Below are 22,893 nucleotides of genomic sequence, written 5' to 3'. Positions count from 1 at the left end.
AGATCTCGTTATGTTCGCTTTCTGACCAAGTGTAATCGGGTATCGTCCACATATCGTTGATGTGTGCCTTATTCAGGTTTATAGTTCCTCCTGTAGAAACATTTTTATGTCGACCTTTAAAATTCATGTCGATAGAAAAATCGTGCACTATCTCTTTGAATTTGATTAATAAAATCGATCCAATGTCGGCATCGATGAGTCCTTTTGATTTTCCATCAATAGAGAACGCGATTTTCACCAGGAGAGGTTCGGACGCGTTTAACATCAACTCCATGGATTCCATGTCGGTCAGGACGTTGTGCATGCTGTCATAGGGCTCGTTCCTGATCATCCATAAAATTATGGCGTTGATATTCCCGCAGTTGCGGTAATCACAGCCACCATGATTAAGCATGCTGTTATACGCCGGATAAGAAGCGGTGATTCGGTATGACTGAACTGTCGGGTGGACAAGCGCGATATTAACATTGTCCCTCTCAGCGCATTTTGTTGGAAAACTATGTTGTATGAAAGTGGCTGGTGCTAATCCAGGCTTCGGATCATGCACTTCTGGACTGTTCAACTCATCCATACAACTCAGTTGACATGTGAGTATCTCTTTCGTTGTATAGTTATCTGTGGTTCCTATATACAGCTCATCAATTTCAATCAGTTCTGTCTCATTCGGACTTATATACAAGTCTATATAATGAGGTCCTGGTTTTAATAACTGAAGCTCCCCGATGGGGCCGCTGTCGTAGAATTCCTTCCATCGGTCAGTTGTATTTAAATGCGCAGGGGTCGAAAACTTTCCGATTGGCAGTCCATCCATTGAAACTTCAACAGTGATCTCTGAGCCAGTACAAAAAAAGAACACCCCCATTATACGAATCGACGCGTTGAATGCTGTACATAAATCCAAGCGTAGAGTGCCGCCAGGTTTTAGGTATACAGCTTTATGATTCGATGCGTATGGACGACGATGCACTCCGCGGTCACAGGCATGATTTTCCGCCTCTATCGTTAAATAGTGTAACTTGGGAGACCCATCATTTGCAGAGATGTTGAAACTATGCGCAAGAACGACTAACTTTAACAGGCACAGTGCCCGCAAGAAAATGCCGGTAGTTGTCATTCTGTTATGGTTCGTATTTCGGGCAGCTCTTATCTCTGGTCGAAGACACGATGAAGTGACCAGTTTGGAAAAAATGCTTCCTTTTAAATAATGTACTGCGTATAACGTCACAACAAATGTTATTATACGTATATATACATGCACATACTCTCATTTATATATATGTACGTATATATGTGTGTACACACACACACACACACACACACACACATATATATATATATATATATATATATATATATATATATATATATATATAATATATATATATAGAGAGAGAGAGAGAGAGATAGGTGTGTGTGTGTGTGTGTGTGTGTGTGTGTGTGTGTGTGTGTGTGTGTGTGTGTGTGTGTGTGTGTGTGTGTACAAAACAGTTGTTATTTTACGTTGCGAAATATATCTTAATGCGTTCATGCAGTCCTGGAACTCAAATAAATTTTCACATGAGTTCGTCCTAATTAAAAACCCACCACAGATACGTCTGCTAACAAGTACCGATATCAAACGCTGAAAATAAGTATTAAATATTTTAATGTGATTTGGCGTTATTCAGTTTGTCTGCATCTTACGCATTCTATGCCAATCATTAATTCTCCATTTAAACTACCAAAATAATACACAAAAAGAACAATGAGATTATTTTCGTATGGATATGAGTATCAGTAAATTCTTACAAAACTGGACATTTTCTTTCCTTCTTTTTCACCTTGGGCCGAATTTGAATAAATACATTTCTCAAAGAAAATGTGTGACTCAGAAAAACTCCACATAGAAATCCAGATTATTTATTTATTTATTTATCATCATCATCATCATCATCATCATCATCATCATCATCATCATCATCGTCGTCGTCGTCATAATCTATATATTAATAGGATAGCGTGTGTGTTATTTATTTTGTGTATCACGTTTACATCCGAGTGACTGTCGATTAATTGTTATGGACTTCCATTTATTGTAATAAATAATTTTACTAAGAATTCTTTATAAGTTTTGGTTTCGGTTTCGATTATAGCTGATGGCACAGAAGTCATTTATTTTTTTTATAAATAATTTTACCAAGTTTTGGTTTCATTTTCGATTCAAGCTGATGCGCCCAAGTCATATAGATATAGATATATTTTTTGAAATCGCAGCTTTATAATATATTTAAAAAAATTGATAGAACATTAACTCTATAATAATATATACGAAATCTACAAAAATAAAAATATCATATTTAAGCGTACTTTAGATTGAGCTATGCCGGGCGGCCCTACTAGCTTGGATAAATACTTTTGTAGTTTTAACAAAAGAGCTACAATAATATCAGTGTCTCCATTTACGCTGAACATCTACAAAATGCCAACATCAATATATTACCTATGTATGAGTCCCCCATTATTATTGGTTCACAAGGAGCTTTCACGCAGGTCATCAAAGATCATTCCTTGACAACAGCCTGTGGTGTTCCCTGGAAACTGAGTGACAACAAGTCTCTCCAGGTATCTAGTACTCGTCATCTCTTTCGATAACATTTGCAAATAAATTTGCATTATCGCAACAGCTGCTTGCCATTGATTTCTCGTTGGCAGCGGCTGTTGGTCTTCACTGGAATTTGAGTGGCAATAAGCCTCCCCAAGGTCGCAGATCTCTTCGCACTTATCTGGCAGAGGCCTGGTCAGTTCCTCGATCTTTCCATCCTCCTTGACTCTACTTGGTTATTTGGTTTCACTTTTCTTTGGGTGGGGAGGGGCAGTGATGTGGCAATGGGAGGCTTGGGCGGGGGGTTAGAGAACTTATAGATATGCGGCTTCTGTGTTCTTGGTTTCATGTAGTGTTTCATGTTTTGCTTTTGCAGCAGTGTGTCTGGTCCGCGCTTGTAGCTCCTGTGTGTTAGTTTCCGCATTCAAGGATTTTTCTTAATATTTCATCTGTTTTCATTATTGTTGTTCGTTGTACTTTTCCAGACATTCCTTTGATTCCAATTTTTCCTATTCTTTTTCAAAGTTTTGGGGGATTGTTCCTAGTGCTCCTACTATTTAGGTATTATTTTGATTTTCTTCATCTTCCATATCCTTTCCAGCTCTCTGGCTAGCTCTGTGTATTTGCTCCGTTTCTCCTTTTCTTTGATATTCACCCTGGGGTCAGCTGAAATAGCAAAGTCTACGATTTGACAGGATTTTTCTTTCTTGTTAATTATTACGACATCTGGTTTTCTTGCTTGGATGGGTTTATCAGTTGGTATGTTCATGTCCCGTAGGACTTTGTGATTCTCTTTTTCAAGTGCTGTTGTCGGCTTATGTTTGTATCACTTGTCTGTGCATTTGAGATGCAGTTGTTTGCATAATTCCCAGTGTTCTATCCTTCCCACTTGGTCGTGTCTGTTCTTCTATTCTTTTTGGGTCAGTTTCTGCGTTCACTTATTATATGGTTAATCGTTTCGTCTCTTTGTCCACAGAGTCTGCATTTGCTGTTTTCTTGTGTCTGTCGATCTTTGCTTTGATGTGATTGGTTCTTATCGAGTTGTCTTGTGCTGAAGTTATTAGGGATTCAGTTTCTCGGCTTATGTGTCTTTTTCGCATCCATGTCCAAGTGCTTTCGTTATTTTCATCTTTTGTCATCCTTATGAATTTTCCGTGTAATTGTTTCTCTTCCCACTTTTCTTTTTTTTTTGTCTTATCCTTTGTCTCTCTGTTTTCTGTTTTGTCGTTTTTTTTCAGTGTCTTTCGCTGCTATGATTATTTTTTTCAGTGTTTTACATTATGTATTTTTCTAATTCTTTTTTGGTGTTATTCACACGGTCTTCTATACTAACTAGTCCCTCCCGCCGTCCTTCCTTTTTACGTAGATTCGGTCAACATCGCCCTTCGGGTGCAGTGCGTTGTGCATGGTCATGAGTTTCCTGGTCTTCTGATTGAGCTTTTTCAGTTCTTCTTTAGTCCACCCTATGAACGGTTCAGAATATCTTACTAGTGATACTGCCCATGTATTTATGCCTTTTATTAAGTTTCTGCTATATAATTTGGTTTCGAGAAGTTTTCTTGTTCTCCTGAGGTATTCCTTCCCAATTCTCTTTTTCATTTCTTCTATTACTCCTAAGTATTTATAGGCGTCTTGTTCCTCTTTGGTTGGGTAGTTCCATGCCTTCTGTCGTCACTAGTTTTCCCTTTCTTAACTAGTTTCCAATAACTAGTAATTCGCACTTTTCCCTGCTAAACTCCATCTGGATATTCTGGCTGAAGATCCTGGTGGTATTTATTAATGTTTCTAGTTCATTTTTGGTCTTTGCGAAAAGTTCAGATCGTCCATGTACATTAAGTGGTTCATTTCTTCCTCCGTGTTAGAGAACTTGTATCCGGCTTGGCACTTTCTCGGTATATTGTTCAGGGGCGTCATGGCTATGATGAACAGTATGGTGACAGTGAATCTCCTTGGAAGATGCCTATTTGTTATTTATTATTTTTATAATTTATTATTTATTATTATTATTATTATTATTATTATTATTATTTATTTTTATTATTATTTATTAGTAGTAGTAGTATTAGTAATTATACTAAATCTAGATTTTAAAAATGGTGTATCTTGTCGAACCCGAGGATCTTTCTGTCAAACACGATAATCTTTCTGTCGAACTCGAGAATCTTTTGTTGAACTCGAGAATCTTTCTGGCGAACTTGAGAATCTTTTGTTGAACTCGAGAATCTTTCTGGCGAACTCGAGAATCTTTCGTTGAACTCGAGAATCTTTCTGGCGAACTCGAGAATTTTTTGTTGAACTCGAGAATCTTTCTGTCGAACTCGAGAATCTTTTGTTGAACTCGAGAATCTTTCTGTCGAACTCGAGAATCTTTTGTTGAACTCGAGAATCTTTTGTTGAACTCGAGAATCTTTCTGTCGAACTCGAGAATTTTTCGTCGGACTAGAGGATCTTTTGCTGAACTCGAGAATGTTTCTGCCGAACTCGAGAATCTTTTGTTGAACTCGAGAATCTTTCTGTCGAACTCGAGAATTTTTTGTTGAACTCGAGAATCTTTCTGTCGAACTCGAGAATTTTTTGTTGAACTCGAGAATCTTTCTGTCGAACTCGAGAATCTTTTGTTGAACTCGAGAATGTATCTGTCGAATTCGGAAACCTGTACGGACTTTCGAACTGAACTCTTCAATTAATCCACGGTTTAGATATATTGTGACCCTATACCGAGGAATGGTGCGCCTTCTCTAAGGGATGTTATCTCAAGTAATAACACGAAGCTGAATACTCTACACCAGACAAGATGAATTCTTGTCCTGGAATTCAGGAAGACCAAGAAACCAAAACGAAATTCATACTATAACATGGTTAATTGGGAAGTGGAATTTCTTTACTGACTCAGTGTTTGAGAGACAAAGAACTTTAATGGAACATTCGAATATCTATGTATCTCATGTAGAGTTCAATTGTTAGCTGCAGGTAAATAATAAATTTAATATTATTAATATAATAAATTTATAACTTAAAATATTGCAGCATTAAGAATTTTTTTAAATCTAATTTATAACATTATATAATCAATTCTTAAGACTTCAATATTTTAAGTTATAAATTTATCATATTTTGTACTAGAATATCTTGTCCTTTTCTTTTCCAGTTTTAACAACTAGTCATTTCCTTTTCTATGTTTAAGCTTAACCATATTACTTTTCATGCTTGCATTTCTTCTATTGTAATAACGAAATAGTTCTCATTGTCTCCCCCTTATCTTTTAAACAAGTTCATCTCTCAATAAACATTTAAGTCGTCAACGCTTTCCTGTGTTTTCATAAATGAAGCTTATTCGTCTTGAGTAACAGAAATCTCGCCAGCGGACGATCCAGCGAAATGGATCGGCCGTCATAAACACATATGAGAAGCGACGCATGAAGACTGAAGACCAAACCGGATGAAAAAAAAACAATTAATTAATTGATTTGTGTTCTTGATTGCTCACTGGCGACAATGAACATGAAACATGTGCAGTGAGTACGCGTTTGTTGAACCAACAAACAGCAAACGCATGTGTGAAACATTATACGCCTCTATCTGTTCGCATATGCTTCCCTCATTGAACTTTCTCTTCCCTTTTATTACAAGAAAATTGTTAATTATCAAGGCCCGAAGACCACTCGAGGATAAAGGTTAATGAATGTTAGTAATAAAATGTTATATACCGGGGTATATTGCTTTCGTTTTGTCAGCTATTATTGGGTATGATTCAGAGGTTCTCAATCAGGGGTAAATTTACACATGGGGGTACAAGAATTATATATAATCGGGGGTAAATAATTGAGGTATCTGATAATTTAAAAATAATTATTTCTTGTCAGATTGTGTCATGTCAAAGAAACATGCTTACATACCTAGATTCATATGTTCAATATGGCTTTGATTTCGTTGTTGTGGAACGTGTGGAGAAACCCCAGTATCTGCTGTGCTTAAAAGTCCTTGGAGATGGGTCACTCAAACCTAAAGTCCTAAACACTAAACAGGTTCTTTAGACCTTCTTGTCTTTCTGCCACGTTAGGATGGCTATGATGTTTTTGTATCAGAGTAAGGGGGTGAATAGAAAAATACATATAGCTGAGGGGGCCAATGGTGGAGGGAAGGTCAAGAATAGCTGGTATAAGTCCCAAGTAATTAGCAATTGTAGTTTTGTTGTATAATGGCGGGGGTTCCCAATCAACGTATAAATTTAGTTATGTTGTATAACCACGTATCAAAGCTACTTCTAGACATCTGTTATACAGCGGGATGTCACACGGGGATATACTGCGGTTCGTATTTACATAAAGGTATTATATTTTATAAGAAAAAGAATATATGCTTCATACCTTTCCTTTATCCAGAGTTCTTTTTTTCACTGCTGTACTGTGTGATGAAACATGCAACAACTAACATCATAACCGATTGAGAGACCTGCTTTTTCTTTTATGAAACCACAGAACAACGCTTTATATTTTAAAATATAAATTTATTTCAGCTGTCTCAGTGGTCTTTACAAGGAATCTGCATTACGTGTCTACATGGTTGTTATTTCCAGACCCGCTTCCTGGTTTTGAAGCAAGTCTGCTCACTTTCGTGACAAAACTCAAACTCAAACTCTTCAATCTAATCTTCTTGACCTCTTGACCTGTCAGTTCCGTTACGTCATCATCAAAAACACACGTCTCCTAACGTGTGACCTCTGTCACGTACGCAACTGCTCAATGTTATTTTGTTTATTTAACTTCGCTAATTTATGTACTCATCTTCAGCTGAACAATAAATAACTTCCAATATAAACTATTTTAACAATATCACTGGATAGATAGATAGATAGATAGATAGATAGATAGATAAATAGATAGATAGATAGATAGATAGATAGATAGATAGATAGATAACTAATTTAACTTTTAACTATGTTATTATTTAACAGTTTGAGTGTCGGCCGCACTGATGATTAAACCTTCAGTCTCCAAATCAGTATAACTTACAAGTGCACTTTACCAAGTATCTTATCCACTATGCCACGGGCCCATCTTAATCCTTTCAATTAAATGTAATTTTCAATTAACTCACAAAGTCACCCATCTCTTATTGTTTCTGCTAATTATTTTCACCATCTCAACAGCATCAGATAGTGATATTATGCTGTTTCACTCCCGCTCTTCTTTTACACGGTATATATCGCGCTCGCTTCCGTCTTCCTTCTCTCTCTCCATTCTCTCTTTCTCTCTCTCCTTCTTTCTTATTAGCAGCCAAATGTAAAAAACTAATTACAAAACACAAGACTTGAATAATTCATTATAAAACATTTGAAATATCGCCAAAAGTAATAATACTATTTATAGTGAATGAAAAACAAGGATGAATAAAAAAAATGAAAGAGAAAAAAAAAAGGATAGATCGAACAGAGAAACTAATTTTTTTATTCTATCTTCATTTTTTTTAACATTTAACTGGATTTGCAAACTCAATTTTTTTCCTTATTGAAATAGTCTAACTCAGTGGCTCTCAACCAGTATCCACAAAATCTTTCACATATATAGATCAGTAAATATGGGATTGCTGATTAATATAAGGTAAATTTCTGATAATTTCGAGAGACCACTCTTTTTATCAAAAAATAAAAATAACCAAAAGTGTGCCGTAAAGTCAATATTAAACAGTAAGTCTATACCTAGTGATTTATATGTAAAAGATTTTGAAAAACTAAATAGATATACGAAAATTTATAATCGAAATACTACTATTCTTCGTTAGTCTGTTCTTTTTGTTTTTTGTTTGTTTATTTTTTGTTTTTTGTTCATACATCATGTTACTCCAACATCCCAGTATTCTATGTTGCAATATTTTGGAAGTATAGTGGGGTATGATCCCACACTCTTCTACATTGTTGACAGCCTTCTTATACACGTACATATGTGTTTACCAGCAATGCTTCAAGCAAATTAACTTTCCCTTATGTATATAATAGCAGTTCATCCCGGCTTTGCTCGGGCCCTATGTACTGTTCATAACTTGCCCTACATGTGAATACACTTTATGTAAGATTTCAAATGTTTAGACTAAAATTTGTCTGAGTAATTTCGTAAAGACTGCAGAAGTAATTTTTTTTTTTTTACATTTAAAATTTCAAAATTGGCGGAGGAGTTTGGTAGAGTTTTCAAAGGTCAAATCGTTGAACATTGAGCCTTTGACAGTCAAATTTCTGTCCGAAAACCGATTAAAAAGATTTTCCCAAACCTGAAAACAACAACCGTACAATAAATATGTCTGAAATCATTTGATGTTTAATAACTTGAAAGCTATGGGCTCATTGGACCAAATACTTAATTTCAATTGGAATTTAATCAACCAGAAACAATCTCACATGCGAGTTATGCATTGGTTCCCGAAAGTTTATTTAAGAAAGTGCACAAGTGCTGTTCGACATCTTTAGCTATAAAAGGGCTCAGTTGTGTAACCAATCCACGTCTATCAAATCAACAACAAACTCTTCCCAAGGTGCACAAAAAAAAGCCGGCCTGTAGCCTTGGGCTATCGGCGTCAGCACGTAGACTTCACTATTAAAAATTGCGACACATCTAACGTGGACTTACTTTCAGCTTTCAAGACATACTTTCTTCGAAACAATACTATTATAAACTCTGTCAGCATTACAAACTAACCCATTCCTTTTTACGTTCGAAAGTGACTTTTGAATAACATTCTCCTATTATGGATTCTGAATCGGAAAAGTTTGAGTCGCGCGACGATGTTCACTCTACATGGGTCTGAACGCTTCTTTCTTAGTACTGCCTGCCTATAGAACACTGTTCTCTGCTGGCTTGCTTCTTGATTATTACAATATCGTTGTCTTCAAGTTCAATGTAAACAAGTTCGGAAACGTCCGCCGATGTTCACTCTACACAAGTCTTAACGCTTCTGCCAATTCTCCCCCCACCACCACCGTAATCTGCTGTTATGGTGCCCGGACTCATCTCCAAATCACGTGTGGGACGCGATTTTTCGAGAACTATTCGAGATAGTGAGCATTAAAAGACCACGGTCGCCATCTTGGATTTTGTCGTTTTTCCTTCCCAACCCCACGACAGACAGACACGAGCACGTTTTTTGCGGTAAGCCTTCCCTATTTTCCTCACAGATTCTTAATGCAATTTTCTCGTCTAGACTCGTAGGTTATAGTAACCTCTCTTTTACTAAATTATGCTCATTACATACTAAACGGAGAGGACAAATAAAACTAGAACATTATGCATAGATTTCGAGTTTGTAATTCACTTGGGACCAAGTGTATATCTGTTTTCCACAATACTTGAAAGTTAATCTATGCATCCGACCGTTTTATGTAATTCAGTACTATTTAACGAAAGATCGATACATTAATAAGGTATCTAATAAGAATAAAATAAATTAACCGTGCGTAAGATAACATTTATGCAAATGTTATGAGAACAAATCACCATTTGATCTTGACAAAGTTTTATTCAAAATAGATTCGAAATTCAAATTAGTATTTTCATGACCTGTAGTCAAGAGCAAAACTGTAAGTTCTACGTGCACTATTTTCACTAGCAAACATACACTCCCTCCGGTCGTATACTTTTTTTGGTACTAGTGCAGAGAGTGATCCGAACGTAAATAATAACGTTATTATTTAAAAAGCTATTCTTAACATGGGGAGGAGAGGGTGTTTTGTACCTATTCTATATTCTATAAAATTTTATATGTTTTTTTTATTACATTGTAAGGTTGAAACCTTACAATGTAATAAAAAAAAACATATCATAAAATTTTAATTAAACTTGGAAATACGATTTTAAAAAAAATAGCGCGGGTCACTCACTGCACTAGCACCCTTTTTTATGTTTTAAGACGGAAGGTGGCGGTAGTCTAGTGCTTACGATCTGGGTGTCTCTAGTCCGAATCCAGTTCGTTCTACAAAAAATCACTTTCACTTAGAATGTTGGCAACCTTTACGTGGTCCCTTCCGTAATCCCAGATATCTTTCTAGAAACACTTCTTACTAGAAACATATTGGGGAAACCAATGCTAACAATAGAATTTTCATACGATATGATAAGCTCTCCAGGTAGCTATTGAGTAAACTTTATCAAAATGAATAATTTTTGAAACGTGGTTCATTTCTCGCACAAACGGCGAATTCAAAAACAAGATCTAAATTTAATTCATTTTTAACACTATATCAACACCCCATCTTTTTATATTCTTATTTATATGTGACCTAAATCGTAAAGTAAAATAATTTGCATATTGCTTTACAAAAGAACAGTTTATTAATTATCGATTCATTTGTTTTATTTGGATTATTCGGACTACTGTTCTTATCTTAAATTATATTCGCTCAACATTTCGGCCGATGTAACATCTAACCTTGTTCAAGTGAATCCTGTCGAACTTGACAATCCAGGGTCAATGTGACCTACGGGACCGAATGAAGACTTACCTTTAAAAAGTTGATTTTTATGCGTATTTGGGTACGGTACAAACAAATATTACTGTTTAATTTGTCGCTGGTAAGTAATTTTGATGATACTAACACCTTAATATTCCTGTGTTTTATAGTGGCCGCCATTTTTCTTGTTACATAAAAAATTTGACGCATGCTCTAATTAAGTCAACTTACCTCTCCATGTTAAAAATAGCGGTACTCATGCAGAGAATGATCTGTGCTGAAATAATAACGTTATTATTTAAAAAGCCATTCTTAACATGGGGAGGGTGTTTTGTACATATTCTCTACTTTAACCTTACAATTGAATAAAAAATATATATAAAACTTTAATTAAACATGGAAATACGATTTTTTAAAAATAGCGCGGGTCACTCTCTGCATTAGCACCAAAATAGCGACAATTGAAAACCATAAGGAATACATTGGATAATTAAGGTCTTAATATTATAAGAACTACTTGCCGGCGACACATTTAACAGACCTGAATAGCCATAGAAATCATTTTTTTTAACGGTGAGTTTGCATTTGATCATCTATTACATATTGATCGAATCTTTCCTTAAGAACCGTGATTTTAGGGGAAATTCACCTGTCATCAAAGCTTCAACTTCTGTCCCATCGACGCAATGTTGCATCCCTCTGCTTCTTCTACAAGTATTTTAATGGTGAATGCTCCGCCGAACTACAAGCCCCTGTACCCCATCGACGTAAATACCCCCAACAAACCTGACAAACAACAAAATCTCACCCCTACACAATAGAGGCCCCTAGATGTAAGAAAGCCTTCTACTGCAATAGTTTCTCCCTTACGAGTTACTGTGGAACTCCATTACGAGTTACTGTCTTCCCAACTGTATTGATATGCAGAAGTTTGGGTATAATTTGAACTGACACCTCGCTGCTCAACTCCCTACATAGTATCCCAGTAACTTATGTCCCCGATAGTAGCCCCTTACATCAAACTGGCATTGTGCCTTGTTTGGGGTGAAAATGGAATTAAATTTTTAAAAAGTGACACTTTTCTTGAATTTGATGGCTACATCCTCAGAGCGGGCGATACTCGGAATAAAACTGCGAATTACTTAAGATCTCTAGCCAGCCGTGGCTGACAGAATGAGAGTATTCTACCTCCGTGGATTCCGTTCGAAATTGTTTTACGTTGAGTATTGTTTTGTCTTTAGTATAACAAATCATTCTCTTTAAGAATGTAATTTTATTTCGTAGATAAAGTTTTAGCAAATGTTTCTCATTCCGACCATTTACTTTTGAGCGACTGGCGTGATTGTTAATAAGTTGCGATCTGTTAACAAGTCAAAAACAAATGAATAAGTTAAAAAAACAAATGGATAAGTTAAAAAAAACAAATGGATAAGTTAAAAAAAACAAATGGATAAGTTAAAAAAAACAAATGGATAAGTTAAAAAAAACAAATGGATAAGTTAAAAAAAACAAATGGATAAGTTAAAAAAAACAAATGGATAAGTTAAAAAAAACAAATGGATAAGTTAAAAAAAACAAATGGATAAGTTAAAAAAAAACAAATGGCTAAGTTTAAAAAACAAATGGATAAGTTTAAAAAACAAATGGATAAGTTAAAAAAACAAATGAATAAGTTAAAAAAACAAATGGATAAGTTAAAAAAACAAATGAATAAGTTTAAAAAAAACAAATGAATAAGTTAAAAAAAAACAAATGAATAAGTTAAAAAAAAACAAATAAGTTAAAAAAAAACAAATGAATAAGTTAAAAAAAAACAAATGAATAAGTTAAAAAAAACAAATGAATAAGTTAAAAAAAACAAATGAATAAGTTAAAAAAAACAAATGAATAAGTTAAAAAAACAAATGAATAAGTAAAAAAAAAACAAATGAATAAGTAAAAAAAAAAAAATGAATAAGTAAAAAAAAACAAATGAATAAGTTAAAAAAACAAATGAATAAGTAAAAAAAAAAACAAATGGATAAGTTAAAAAAAAAACAAATGGATAAGTAAAAAAAACAAATGGATAAGTAAAAAAAACAAATGAATAAGTAAAAAAAAACAAATGAATAAGTAAAAAAAAACAAATGAATAAGTAAAAAAAAACAAATGAATAAGTTAAAAAAACAAATGGATAAGTTAAAAAAACAAATTAATAAGTTTAAAAAAAAAAACAAATGAATAAGTTAAAAAACAAATTCTTCCCATTCACACACTGTCCCTCAGGCAAATTTATTTCTTCTTTCGTTTACTTTTTTTTCTCAATTTATAAACAAACATTTTGCAAATTTATATAATATTATTGAACGTACGTATGTTCGGCTCAGGTGCAATTTTGACATTTATACGCAGACACGGAGATGCTCCATCTTAAGAATAGCTGATTACAATAAAAACAAATTAAAAGAATAACATATGCGAATTGAATTATAAGAAAAGGAGTCTTAATAATAACTGATAATATTTAAAAAGTAAGAAATTCTTTCAGTTTTAATATAGACACCAAATATTTTTCATTGATATTATTATTAGTAGTAGCAACAGTAGTAGTAATAGTAGTAGTATTTTAAGTATGAATAGCGATTTAATTACTTAGCGATAACGACCGGGAGAAACCAGCTAGTAGATACATGCACACACGTATATATATATATATATATATATATATATATATATATATATATATATATATATATACATTTTCACCCCAAACAAGGCACATTGCCACTTTGGTGTAGGGGGCTACTATCAGGGGAAACATCTACTGGGGTACTATGTAGGGATTAGGGCAGCGAGATGTTGGTTCACGTTGCACTTGAACTTATGCATGTCAGTACAGTTGGGGAAGCAGTGACCTGGAATGGAATTCCAAAGTCTAGCAGTTCTGGGGAAGAAACTACTGGAGTAGAAAGATCTTTTACATATATATATATATATATATATATATATATATATATATATATATATGTGTGTGTGTGTATATATGTGTGTGTGTGTATATATATGTATGTGTGTATATATATGTATGTGTGCATATATATGTATGTGTGTGCACGCGCGCGTGTATTTAAGGTTTGCGGACGAAAACCATAGCAAAGTGCTCGACTATAAAGGAAAATCGGTACTCATGCAGAGAGTGATCCTTGCTGAAATAACGTTATTATTTAAAAAGCCATTCTTAACATGGGGAGGGGAGGGTGTTTTGTACCTATTCTGTACTTTAACCTTACAATTGAATAAAAAACATATCATAAAACTTTAATTAAACTTTGAAATACGATTTAAAAAATAGCGCGGATCCATAAGTGCATTAGCGCTATATAATCAATACAAGAGCATAAAATTTATGTGTGTGCGCGTGTGTGTGTGCGTGTTACATAAGATCAGAAAAACATCGGTACTATCGGCTTCAATCCAACACAAAAAGGACCAATTTCCGGTTCATATGTTTTCAGGGAGACAGATATAAAGAGAGGTTGAAGAGAATCCAACAAAGAACCCCAAGACTAGTCCCCTTTTGTGTGGGATTTGAAACCGACGGTACCAGCATTTGTTTTTGTTTTTTTGTTTTTTTGGTCATTTGTAAAACACATATAAACAACACACACATATATATAGCTTTGGAAACTGTTGGACATTCATAACTGAAACTTGGTGGGCACGTCAGATATAGTGGTATTCACATTGCGCGAGTAAAGTGCAGCGAGTTTGTTGGGACACGTTTCATTAATGCTCGGAAATTTAACATTGCGGTGATGGGGCGGAAGATACAGCTTTCTAGATAGTTATAGCAATATATATATATATATATATATATATATATATATATATGTGTGTGTGTGTGTGTGTAATTGTTGCATATATTGGTTTCCTTCTTTGGTCTGACGATGTGGGTCTTTTTAAATAGGGACTCACCCGAAACATGTATGCATATATGCAACTAATAATTTTTGTATAATAAACAGGCTATATATATATATATATATATATATATATATATATATATATATATATATATATATATATACATTACATACAGCAGTACTTTTCGCGTGTATGTGTGTTTTTATCTTTTTCGCAAGAAATTTCAATTTGCATATATTTTTAATTCATAAGAGACTTGAGTCGCAATATCGAAGCATTCACAACATTAGACAGTTATCAAAGTTGTCCTGTTTCCACGCAACACAGAAATTACCACTTGCTGACCTTGGCAAAAACTAAGAAAAACGAATATTTGAATAACTAGCAAGGCCGCCTGGAGTTGCCCGGTCGTAAAATACGTTTAAATATATTTGGATTGATGCAGATTTTGGTACTTATTATTATATTAGTCTGGGTGCCCGGCGTTGCCCGGGTGTTTGGAGGTGTGTGTTAAGCAAAAAAAAAAAAAAAAGTGGTAGTAGGCAGATAGGCAGGCTTGGACCCGTGAATGTGGAGAGAGGTGTTAAAGAAAATGGTAGTAGCGCGGGGAAGTAATCAAAACAATAGTAGGCATCCAGGATTAAGAGAGGTGTTAAAAAAAAGAAAGTGGTAGTAGACAGGCAGGCTCGAACCCGTGACGCAAAAACGGAAAAGAAAGTGAAAGAAAATCTGACGTCTTAACTGATGTCTCCATGAAGTCAAAAGCGTGGAAATTAACCGAATTCAATCCAACGGTTACGATGAATTGCTAAAATATCGGCCAAAAAATCGACCCCTTATTGTACAAAATGGCTGAGTTTAGGGTGAAGCAATTAATATTTTTAGCCATTTTTTTTATTTCTCGTTCGAGAGGTCTAGCTTCAAAATTATACCAATCTTGTTAGGATCCGTTGCCTCTGTCGAAAGTTTTTGCGAGACATACATACATACATACATACATACATTTAAACTGACAGGTGACATTTTTTATTATAGACTAGCCTGGGTGCTCGACGTTGCCCGGGTGTTTAGAGGTGTGTGTTGAGCAAAAAAAAAAGTAGTAGTAGGCAGGCAGGCTCGAACCCGTGACGCGAAGGCGGAAAAGAAAATGAAAGAAAACATGACGTCTTACCGCTACTCCATGACGAGACCGGAAGTTCGGAACGTTAAAATTAGTAAAGTCATTCCAACCGATACGATGACTTGCAAAAGCGGCGATGCAAAAAAAAAACAAAAAAAACGACCTTCCTTGTAGAAAAGTGCCCAGTTCATGATGAAGAGATTAATGTTTTCAGCCAATCTTTCGATATTTGTCGTCGAACTTCAAATGATACCGATCTCGTGAAAATCCGTCACCTCTGTCGACAGTTTAAGGCATACATACATACATACATACATACTTAGATTTAAACAGACAGGTGAGATTTATATTATAGATTATATTGGACCCAATATATAGTAATGATTTAAAAGTTTTAAAAAAAAATGACTCGTGTGTCACCACCGAGAATCGAAACCAAAACGTTTAGCTTATGATTTATTTTTCCTTTGACATTATGCCTAAGCTATGAACACATGTTTGCTGCAAAGCTAAAAATTAGAACATGAACCAATAGTTATTACGTTACGCATGCATATTCGTAATGCTGTCGTTCGACGTTCACCTGGCAAATTTCATTTTTGTAATTTTTACACTTTCGCACCGATTTTCCCCGGCTAAAACACAAATATAAAGTTTCAGGTGGGTTCGAATACTCTATATATTAAGTTTCATGTCTGTAAACCAAAAACTAAATGAGGAGTTTGGAAGGCAATTTTTTTTAAACAAATATATATAACATACATAAATATTTATATAGAAAGAGGTTTGTGTTTACTATAAACTTTTTTACACAAATATTACGCAAGTATAAATCATGTAGAATATCTGCATGCATATAATTACACGTAATAGTTAACTAAAGATGGTCATCCCATAAGAAAACCGAAAAAACTAAAATGAGAATTAATTGAAATGAATGTTAAAAACAATATGCAAATTAGCTAGATCTTTTGCAGATGAATGTAATTTTCACGACCTATATATAACAAAGTTGTTGTGCGAACACTGTCGAAAGATATTTCCCGATCATTTTCACAAGAGGGTTAACATTCGTCTTTATAATAACACGCGGGAGTAAATACGTTATCACATTTCACACTCATTGTTAAAACATGAGATCATCCGATCGCCAACAAAGTAACGAAGAAATATTCGGTGTCGTTGCGTGGTAAAATAGAATTTTATTCATTTCAAAATGAATTGTTCCAAAGTCGAATAAACCGTAAGAAATAGAATTCAATTGTCATCGTAAGTGTGGAATTCAAAGAACGTAAGTAATTTGTCGATCATAGTCGAGGGCGACCTGAGGCTCCCTTTTCGTGAGCTACTACACCGAACTTAAGGGGGAACCACTCCTTTATAATGCCGAGTGTTTATCCAGGGGATACATTCTAGCAGCCATTTACACTTTAGTGGCAATATGATTTGTTTGGAGTAAGCAAAAATTGAAAAATATATAAAACACAATAACGAAAACTATAAAATAAGTTTTCAAAAATGGAAATTTGAACAGGTAATTTCATTAGGAAACTAAGTCCACCAGAATGCATTTCCATCGTTCTCTACACAAATACGTTTTTATTAATATTTGTCAAGAAGGTGGAATCCCTTTACTGTGCTAGAAAATTACTCATATCAGAGAGAATCCTATATCTTTACAAAGCATGGTGTATTGTTGCCACATCTGGGATGGTGTATCTACCACTGAGTCTCCCGCTCTTAGGCAGGGTCCAAAAAAAGGAGTCTTCAATCTAATAGATCCCATACTGTTGACCAAACACCAGTCTCAATGTTGCATATCTGTGCCTCTTTTACACGTACTTTAATGGAACGTGTTCTAATGAACTCATAACACTTCTGCCTACTCGGCGTACATATCCTCAACTAATCTGACACGCAGCAAAATTCCAAGCTTTTTACTACCTACCTAGATGCCATAAAGCCTTCTACTCTAATAGTTCCTTCATTTAAACTGCTACACTTTGAAATGGTACTCCCATAGTATCCTAGTTCCCTAACTATACTAATCTGCAGAAGTTTAAATATAATTTGAATAAGCATCTCGCTGCTGAACTCCCCACAGTCCTCTATTAGACACGATCCCAAATAGTAACTCTTTACGTTCTAAGCGACAATATGCCTTGTTTGACGTGAAAAAAAATAGTAAATAAAAAAAGTTGAGGTAAGGAATAAATTATTTCGTAACTTTTCGAATCTTGTTATGAACTCGCATTCAAACTTTATTTTTGTCTTTAAAATTCTTCATGAATTAATTATATATATATATATATATATATATATATATATATATATATATATATATATATATATATGTCTGGGTTGCTGTTTACATCTAATAATGAACAGATATTATAAAAAATAATAATAATAAACAGAAATCATAAAAAAAAAACATTACATGAACAAAAGTATTGTTTGCTTTATAACAATGACCTTCGAGCCAAGATCAAAATGGGTTCTAAGTAGGAGGTCCCTCAGTATAAAAGAGTGAATGCGGTATTATGGTGGAAGAATATACTAGCTAAGAGAAACTTTTGTTTAGCCCTGGGGTGACAAGGATGACCAACGACCCCCCCCCGTTTGAATTGGTCTTGTCCCTAAGTTTTTTTGTTCACGTTGAATTACATTGTATTTTTAACTTGAATAAGAGATTTAATATCTTAAAGTGTAGTATCTGTTTTTCAGATGCTACCCTGTTTTTTTGGTCTCGGTTAATGGATTAGAAATTCATGAATGATACATTTTTCATTTTTGTTACAAACCAGAGTGCCCTTTTGGGAGAGTTGGTTTTCTCCCGCATTAAAAACCGACCTCATGTCTAATCTGCCTTCGTGAGGAAGCAAGTAAACAACAACAAAAATCTGTTCGGTTAACAATTCTAATCAAATTCAAAACACGATACGTTCCGCTTTCCACACTTGCAAGCAGAGAATGGAATAACTATAATGAACTCACAAACATATTCATCCTAAATAATGGCAAATAATTATACACAAACTTTCTACATAACCTACTGAACTTACACACATATACACAGACTGAATAATTCTTGTAACGCATACACATTCAAGCGATATCGTAATGATTCGATTTGAGTTTAAAATCCTATTTAGAAAAATTTATTTGACTTTCACGAAATTATTTGAAAAAAATATTTGACTTTCACGAATTTATTTGACTTTCATAAAAGTTTATTTGACTTTCACGAAATTATTTGAAAAAAAAAGTTGACTTTCACGAATTTATTTGACTTTCAGAAAAAAATATTTGACTTTCACGAAATTATTAGAAAAAAAATGTTGATTTTCACGAATTTATTTGACTTTCAGAAAAAATATTTGACTTTCACGAAATTATTCGAAAAAAAATGTTGATTTTCACGAATTTATTTGACTTTCAGAAAAAATATTTGACTTTCACGAAATTATTCGAAAAAAAATGTTGATTTTCACGAATTTATTTGACTTTCAGAAAAAAATATTTGACTTTCAAAATCCTATTTAGAAAACAATTTGATGAAAAAAAAAGCAAATAACATAGTTTTAAAAAAATATGCGTAACAGAAATGCAAGTAAAATGATTCCCGAATAACGCTGGGTGGCAACGCAATTTATTTCTTTTCTCATGAATTCTATTCTTTTCTCAAAACACAAAAAAAATGCTGAGAAGTATTTATTACAAAATTACAATGAAATGAATTTTCCCTATAAAAAGAATCTATTCTAGGAAACTGATTGTTATAGAATCCAATTTTATTGCTTAGTGTGTGTGTATGTATGTGTACGTGTGTGTGTGCGTGAGTATGTGTGTGTGCATATCTGTATATGTGAGTGTATGTGTGTTTATGAATGTGTGTATGTGTGTGCGTGCGTTTGTGCGCACGCGTTTGCGTGTGTGTATATATGTGCGCGTGTGGGTGTTATAAAAACGTTTGTCTTTATTCCTATTAATACAACTATCCCATTTTATTAGAATCGGAAACAATATCAATCCTGATTAATGCATCAATTTTTGTTCAACTTATGATGAACGTGAAAATCTGTTCTATATCTGTCCCTACGAACGCCTAAGTTAACTTTGTTTCAATTCCAGCGCGGGGCCGTGTGAACCGCATAGGTTTCGGCTTCACTGTTTATATCTAAACAGAACAAAAATAGCTTTAAATCCTGTATTTATTACACGAACAACTTACGCCTCAAACTTATATTTAAAAAAAAATGCTACCATATTTTTGTACATACAAAGATTCCAAACGCTAAAAAAAGACGAAATATCAATATATATTCCTGTGCGTTTTATTTGTTTGTTTACAATTTGATTAATATATACAAAAGATCCGTTAGTTTAGTATTTCATTTATTTCTATATATATATATATATTATGATTCTTTAAAAATATACGATTAAGGGGTCACCTCATTTATTCATTATATTAAGGAAAATCAATTGTACTAAATAGCTGTATGTTAGTTTAAGTTTCTAGCGAAAGAGTTGTTTTAATTGTTCTGTTTAAGATTATTTCATCAACTCTAAATAATAATTATATTGATAATATATTTAATTTATTTGGAATTATTACTTCCAACATCGATTTTTTTATGAAACGAGTAGAGTTATTTCCCCTGGTGAGTTTTTTTTTTATACGTTCCGAAGTTCGAAAGATAAAACGACAAACTCTTCCCAAATAAATTAATTTGGTAATCGCAAGACGTTTCTAGCGTGAAAAAGTAATTTTGTGTTGACAGAAAGATGTTTTGCTTACTTTTAAATATTTGATACTCTTGCATAATTTGACCCGGATTCTCGGGAATTCCCGTCAAACATGGATCGGGTGAGACCGGCAATCATCGGTTTAAGCCGAACGTTGTAACAGACGCTTTAAAAACAAATAAACCGAAAAAAATACAAATGTAAATAATCACAAATAACAAAAACCTACCTTTTAAAGGACTGAAAATATTTTATTTTTATTTTATTTTATATAATTTTTTTTTTTTCAAAATATTTAACAAAAAGTTGTTTTTTTTCCTTCAAGAAAAGATGAAAGTTTTACTTTTTTCACCGTAAATTCTTAGGTGTAAGTACAAGTTTTTTTTGTTTTTTTTAAGACTTTTTGTTCAGTCAAGTTTTTTTTTTGGGGGGGGGTCACAGAAATTTTATATACATATATTTTCTTTTTAAAGAAAATACGTAAAAATATGTTTACGAAAAGCGTAAATTGTTACCTTACGCTACAACAGAACACTGATCTAATTTGTTTTTTTTTAGGGGTATTCGAAGTCGCTGACAACGAATCTGATAATCAAACCCACCGCAAATTTACCGTTTGAATGGTATTAACCCCGATACCTTGGGACTATTTTGTGCCATTTCACCGCCTTCGGTAGTGTTTTTCTTACATGATACGTTCGCGTGCAAACGCGCATAGTGAAGTGTCTTATCAAATCGCGTAGGAATCTTTCAAATAAAGTTTTTTTTTTAAATTTGGTTCGTTTTATTTTGTTTTTTTTTTGTTTTGTTTTTTCGTTTTACATTGTTTTTAATACTTTTTTAATTGATCAAAAAAAGTTTTCACGGGCGGTTTACAAAAACATAAGCACCAAACATATGTTTTTCGTTCTTTTTTTTTTTGAAGGGGGGGTATCCCATTAACAGATGCTTCTGCAGTTTAATTAACCGTTTCTCCGTAAGTAACGCGCCGACATTTACCATTTCACAAAAATTCTGTTTACATTGGGGTGGTGGTACTTCAAGCGGTTTATATTTTCTTTTCGCTTGCACATTGATTTTTACAGAGAGAGAGAGATATGGAGAGATAGGGGGTGAGCGAGAATAAGGACCAATATTTAATGAATTCCTTTGGAATAGTGATAATAATAATAATAATAATAATAATAATAATAATAATAATAATAATAATAATAATAATAATGCTCATGTTATTCTGAGTTATTTGGGATATTTTTTATATATTTTGATATAATATCGATTTAAAAAAGAAAAATATGCTTTACAGATTTGGATATTACGGTTTTTCCAGATTTGGATATTACGGTTTTATACTAATCTTTCTGTCAAACCACGCTGAATCTTTTCGTTTTGATCAAAGCTGCTTGTATTACTCGGCTGTTTGTAAATGACTATTCTGTACTTCCACCTAACAATTTAATGAACAAAAAGATATCGGCAAACTTGGATTTAACTTGAAAAAACTAGTCGAACAATATAATCCTTAAAAAGGGACTTTTTACGTTCAACAACGGTATCGATTAATTTAACCAGAAGTTTGTTTACATTTTTAAATGAACAATAGGTAGGATTTGATGGCACTATTATTTTAAATGTAAGGATGTGATTATAATTTAATTTTAATTAACCGCGTATTTAACAAATAAAAAAATAAAGCAAGATGAAGTTTTAAAATTATTATGTGGTTTATTTTATGATTTAAAAATAAAAACATTAGTATTTTTGGTACCGTACTGAAATAATAATTTTATTATTTTGAAAGCCATTCTTGACATGGGGAGGAGAGGGGGTTTTGTATATATTCTGTGCTTCCACCTTAGAACTGAAATAATAATTTTATTTTGAAAGCCATTCTTAACATGGGGAGGAGAGGGTGTTTTGTATATATTCTGTGTTTCCACCTTAGAATTGAATAAAAAAATTATAATTGAATAAAAACAGATATCGTGAAAACTTGAATTGCATATGAAAACATTTTTTACAAATAGCGTGGCACCAAAAATGCATACGCACATTTTAGAACCATTATTGAGGGAGATATTGTTTTTAAGAGACTATCCC

At 33.5% G+C, this 22,893-nt stretch overlaps 1 protein-coding gene across 1 annotated transcript in view; it reads right to left on the bottom strand.

Moving 5' to 3' along the window:
* LOC145284521 (uncharacterized) overlaps positions 1-1,215 on the bottom strand; it is a 2,040-nt gene extending 825 nt beyond the window's left edge. Inside the window, exon 1 of the mRNA XM_080133409.1 lies at positions 1-1,215. This exon is cut by the window's left edge and continues 825 nt beyond it. Coding sequence (XP_079989535.1) covers positions 1-1,114 — 1,114 coding nt within the window. The 5' untranslated portion in view covers positions 1,115-1,215.
* Positions 1,216-22,893: the final 21,678 nt, after the last annotated feature.

This window comes from Euprymna scolopes, chromosome 9, assembly GCF_053919585.1.
Source record: "Euprymna scolopes isolate OS-2025 chromosome 9, ASM5391958v1, whole genome shotgun sequence".
Lineage (NCBI taxonomy): Eukaryota > Metazoa > Mollusca > Cephalopoda > Sepiida > Sepiolidae > Euprymna > Euprymna scolopes.
This window is presented reverse-complemented; position numbering and strand designations above follow the sequence as displayed.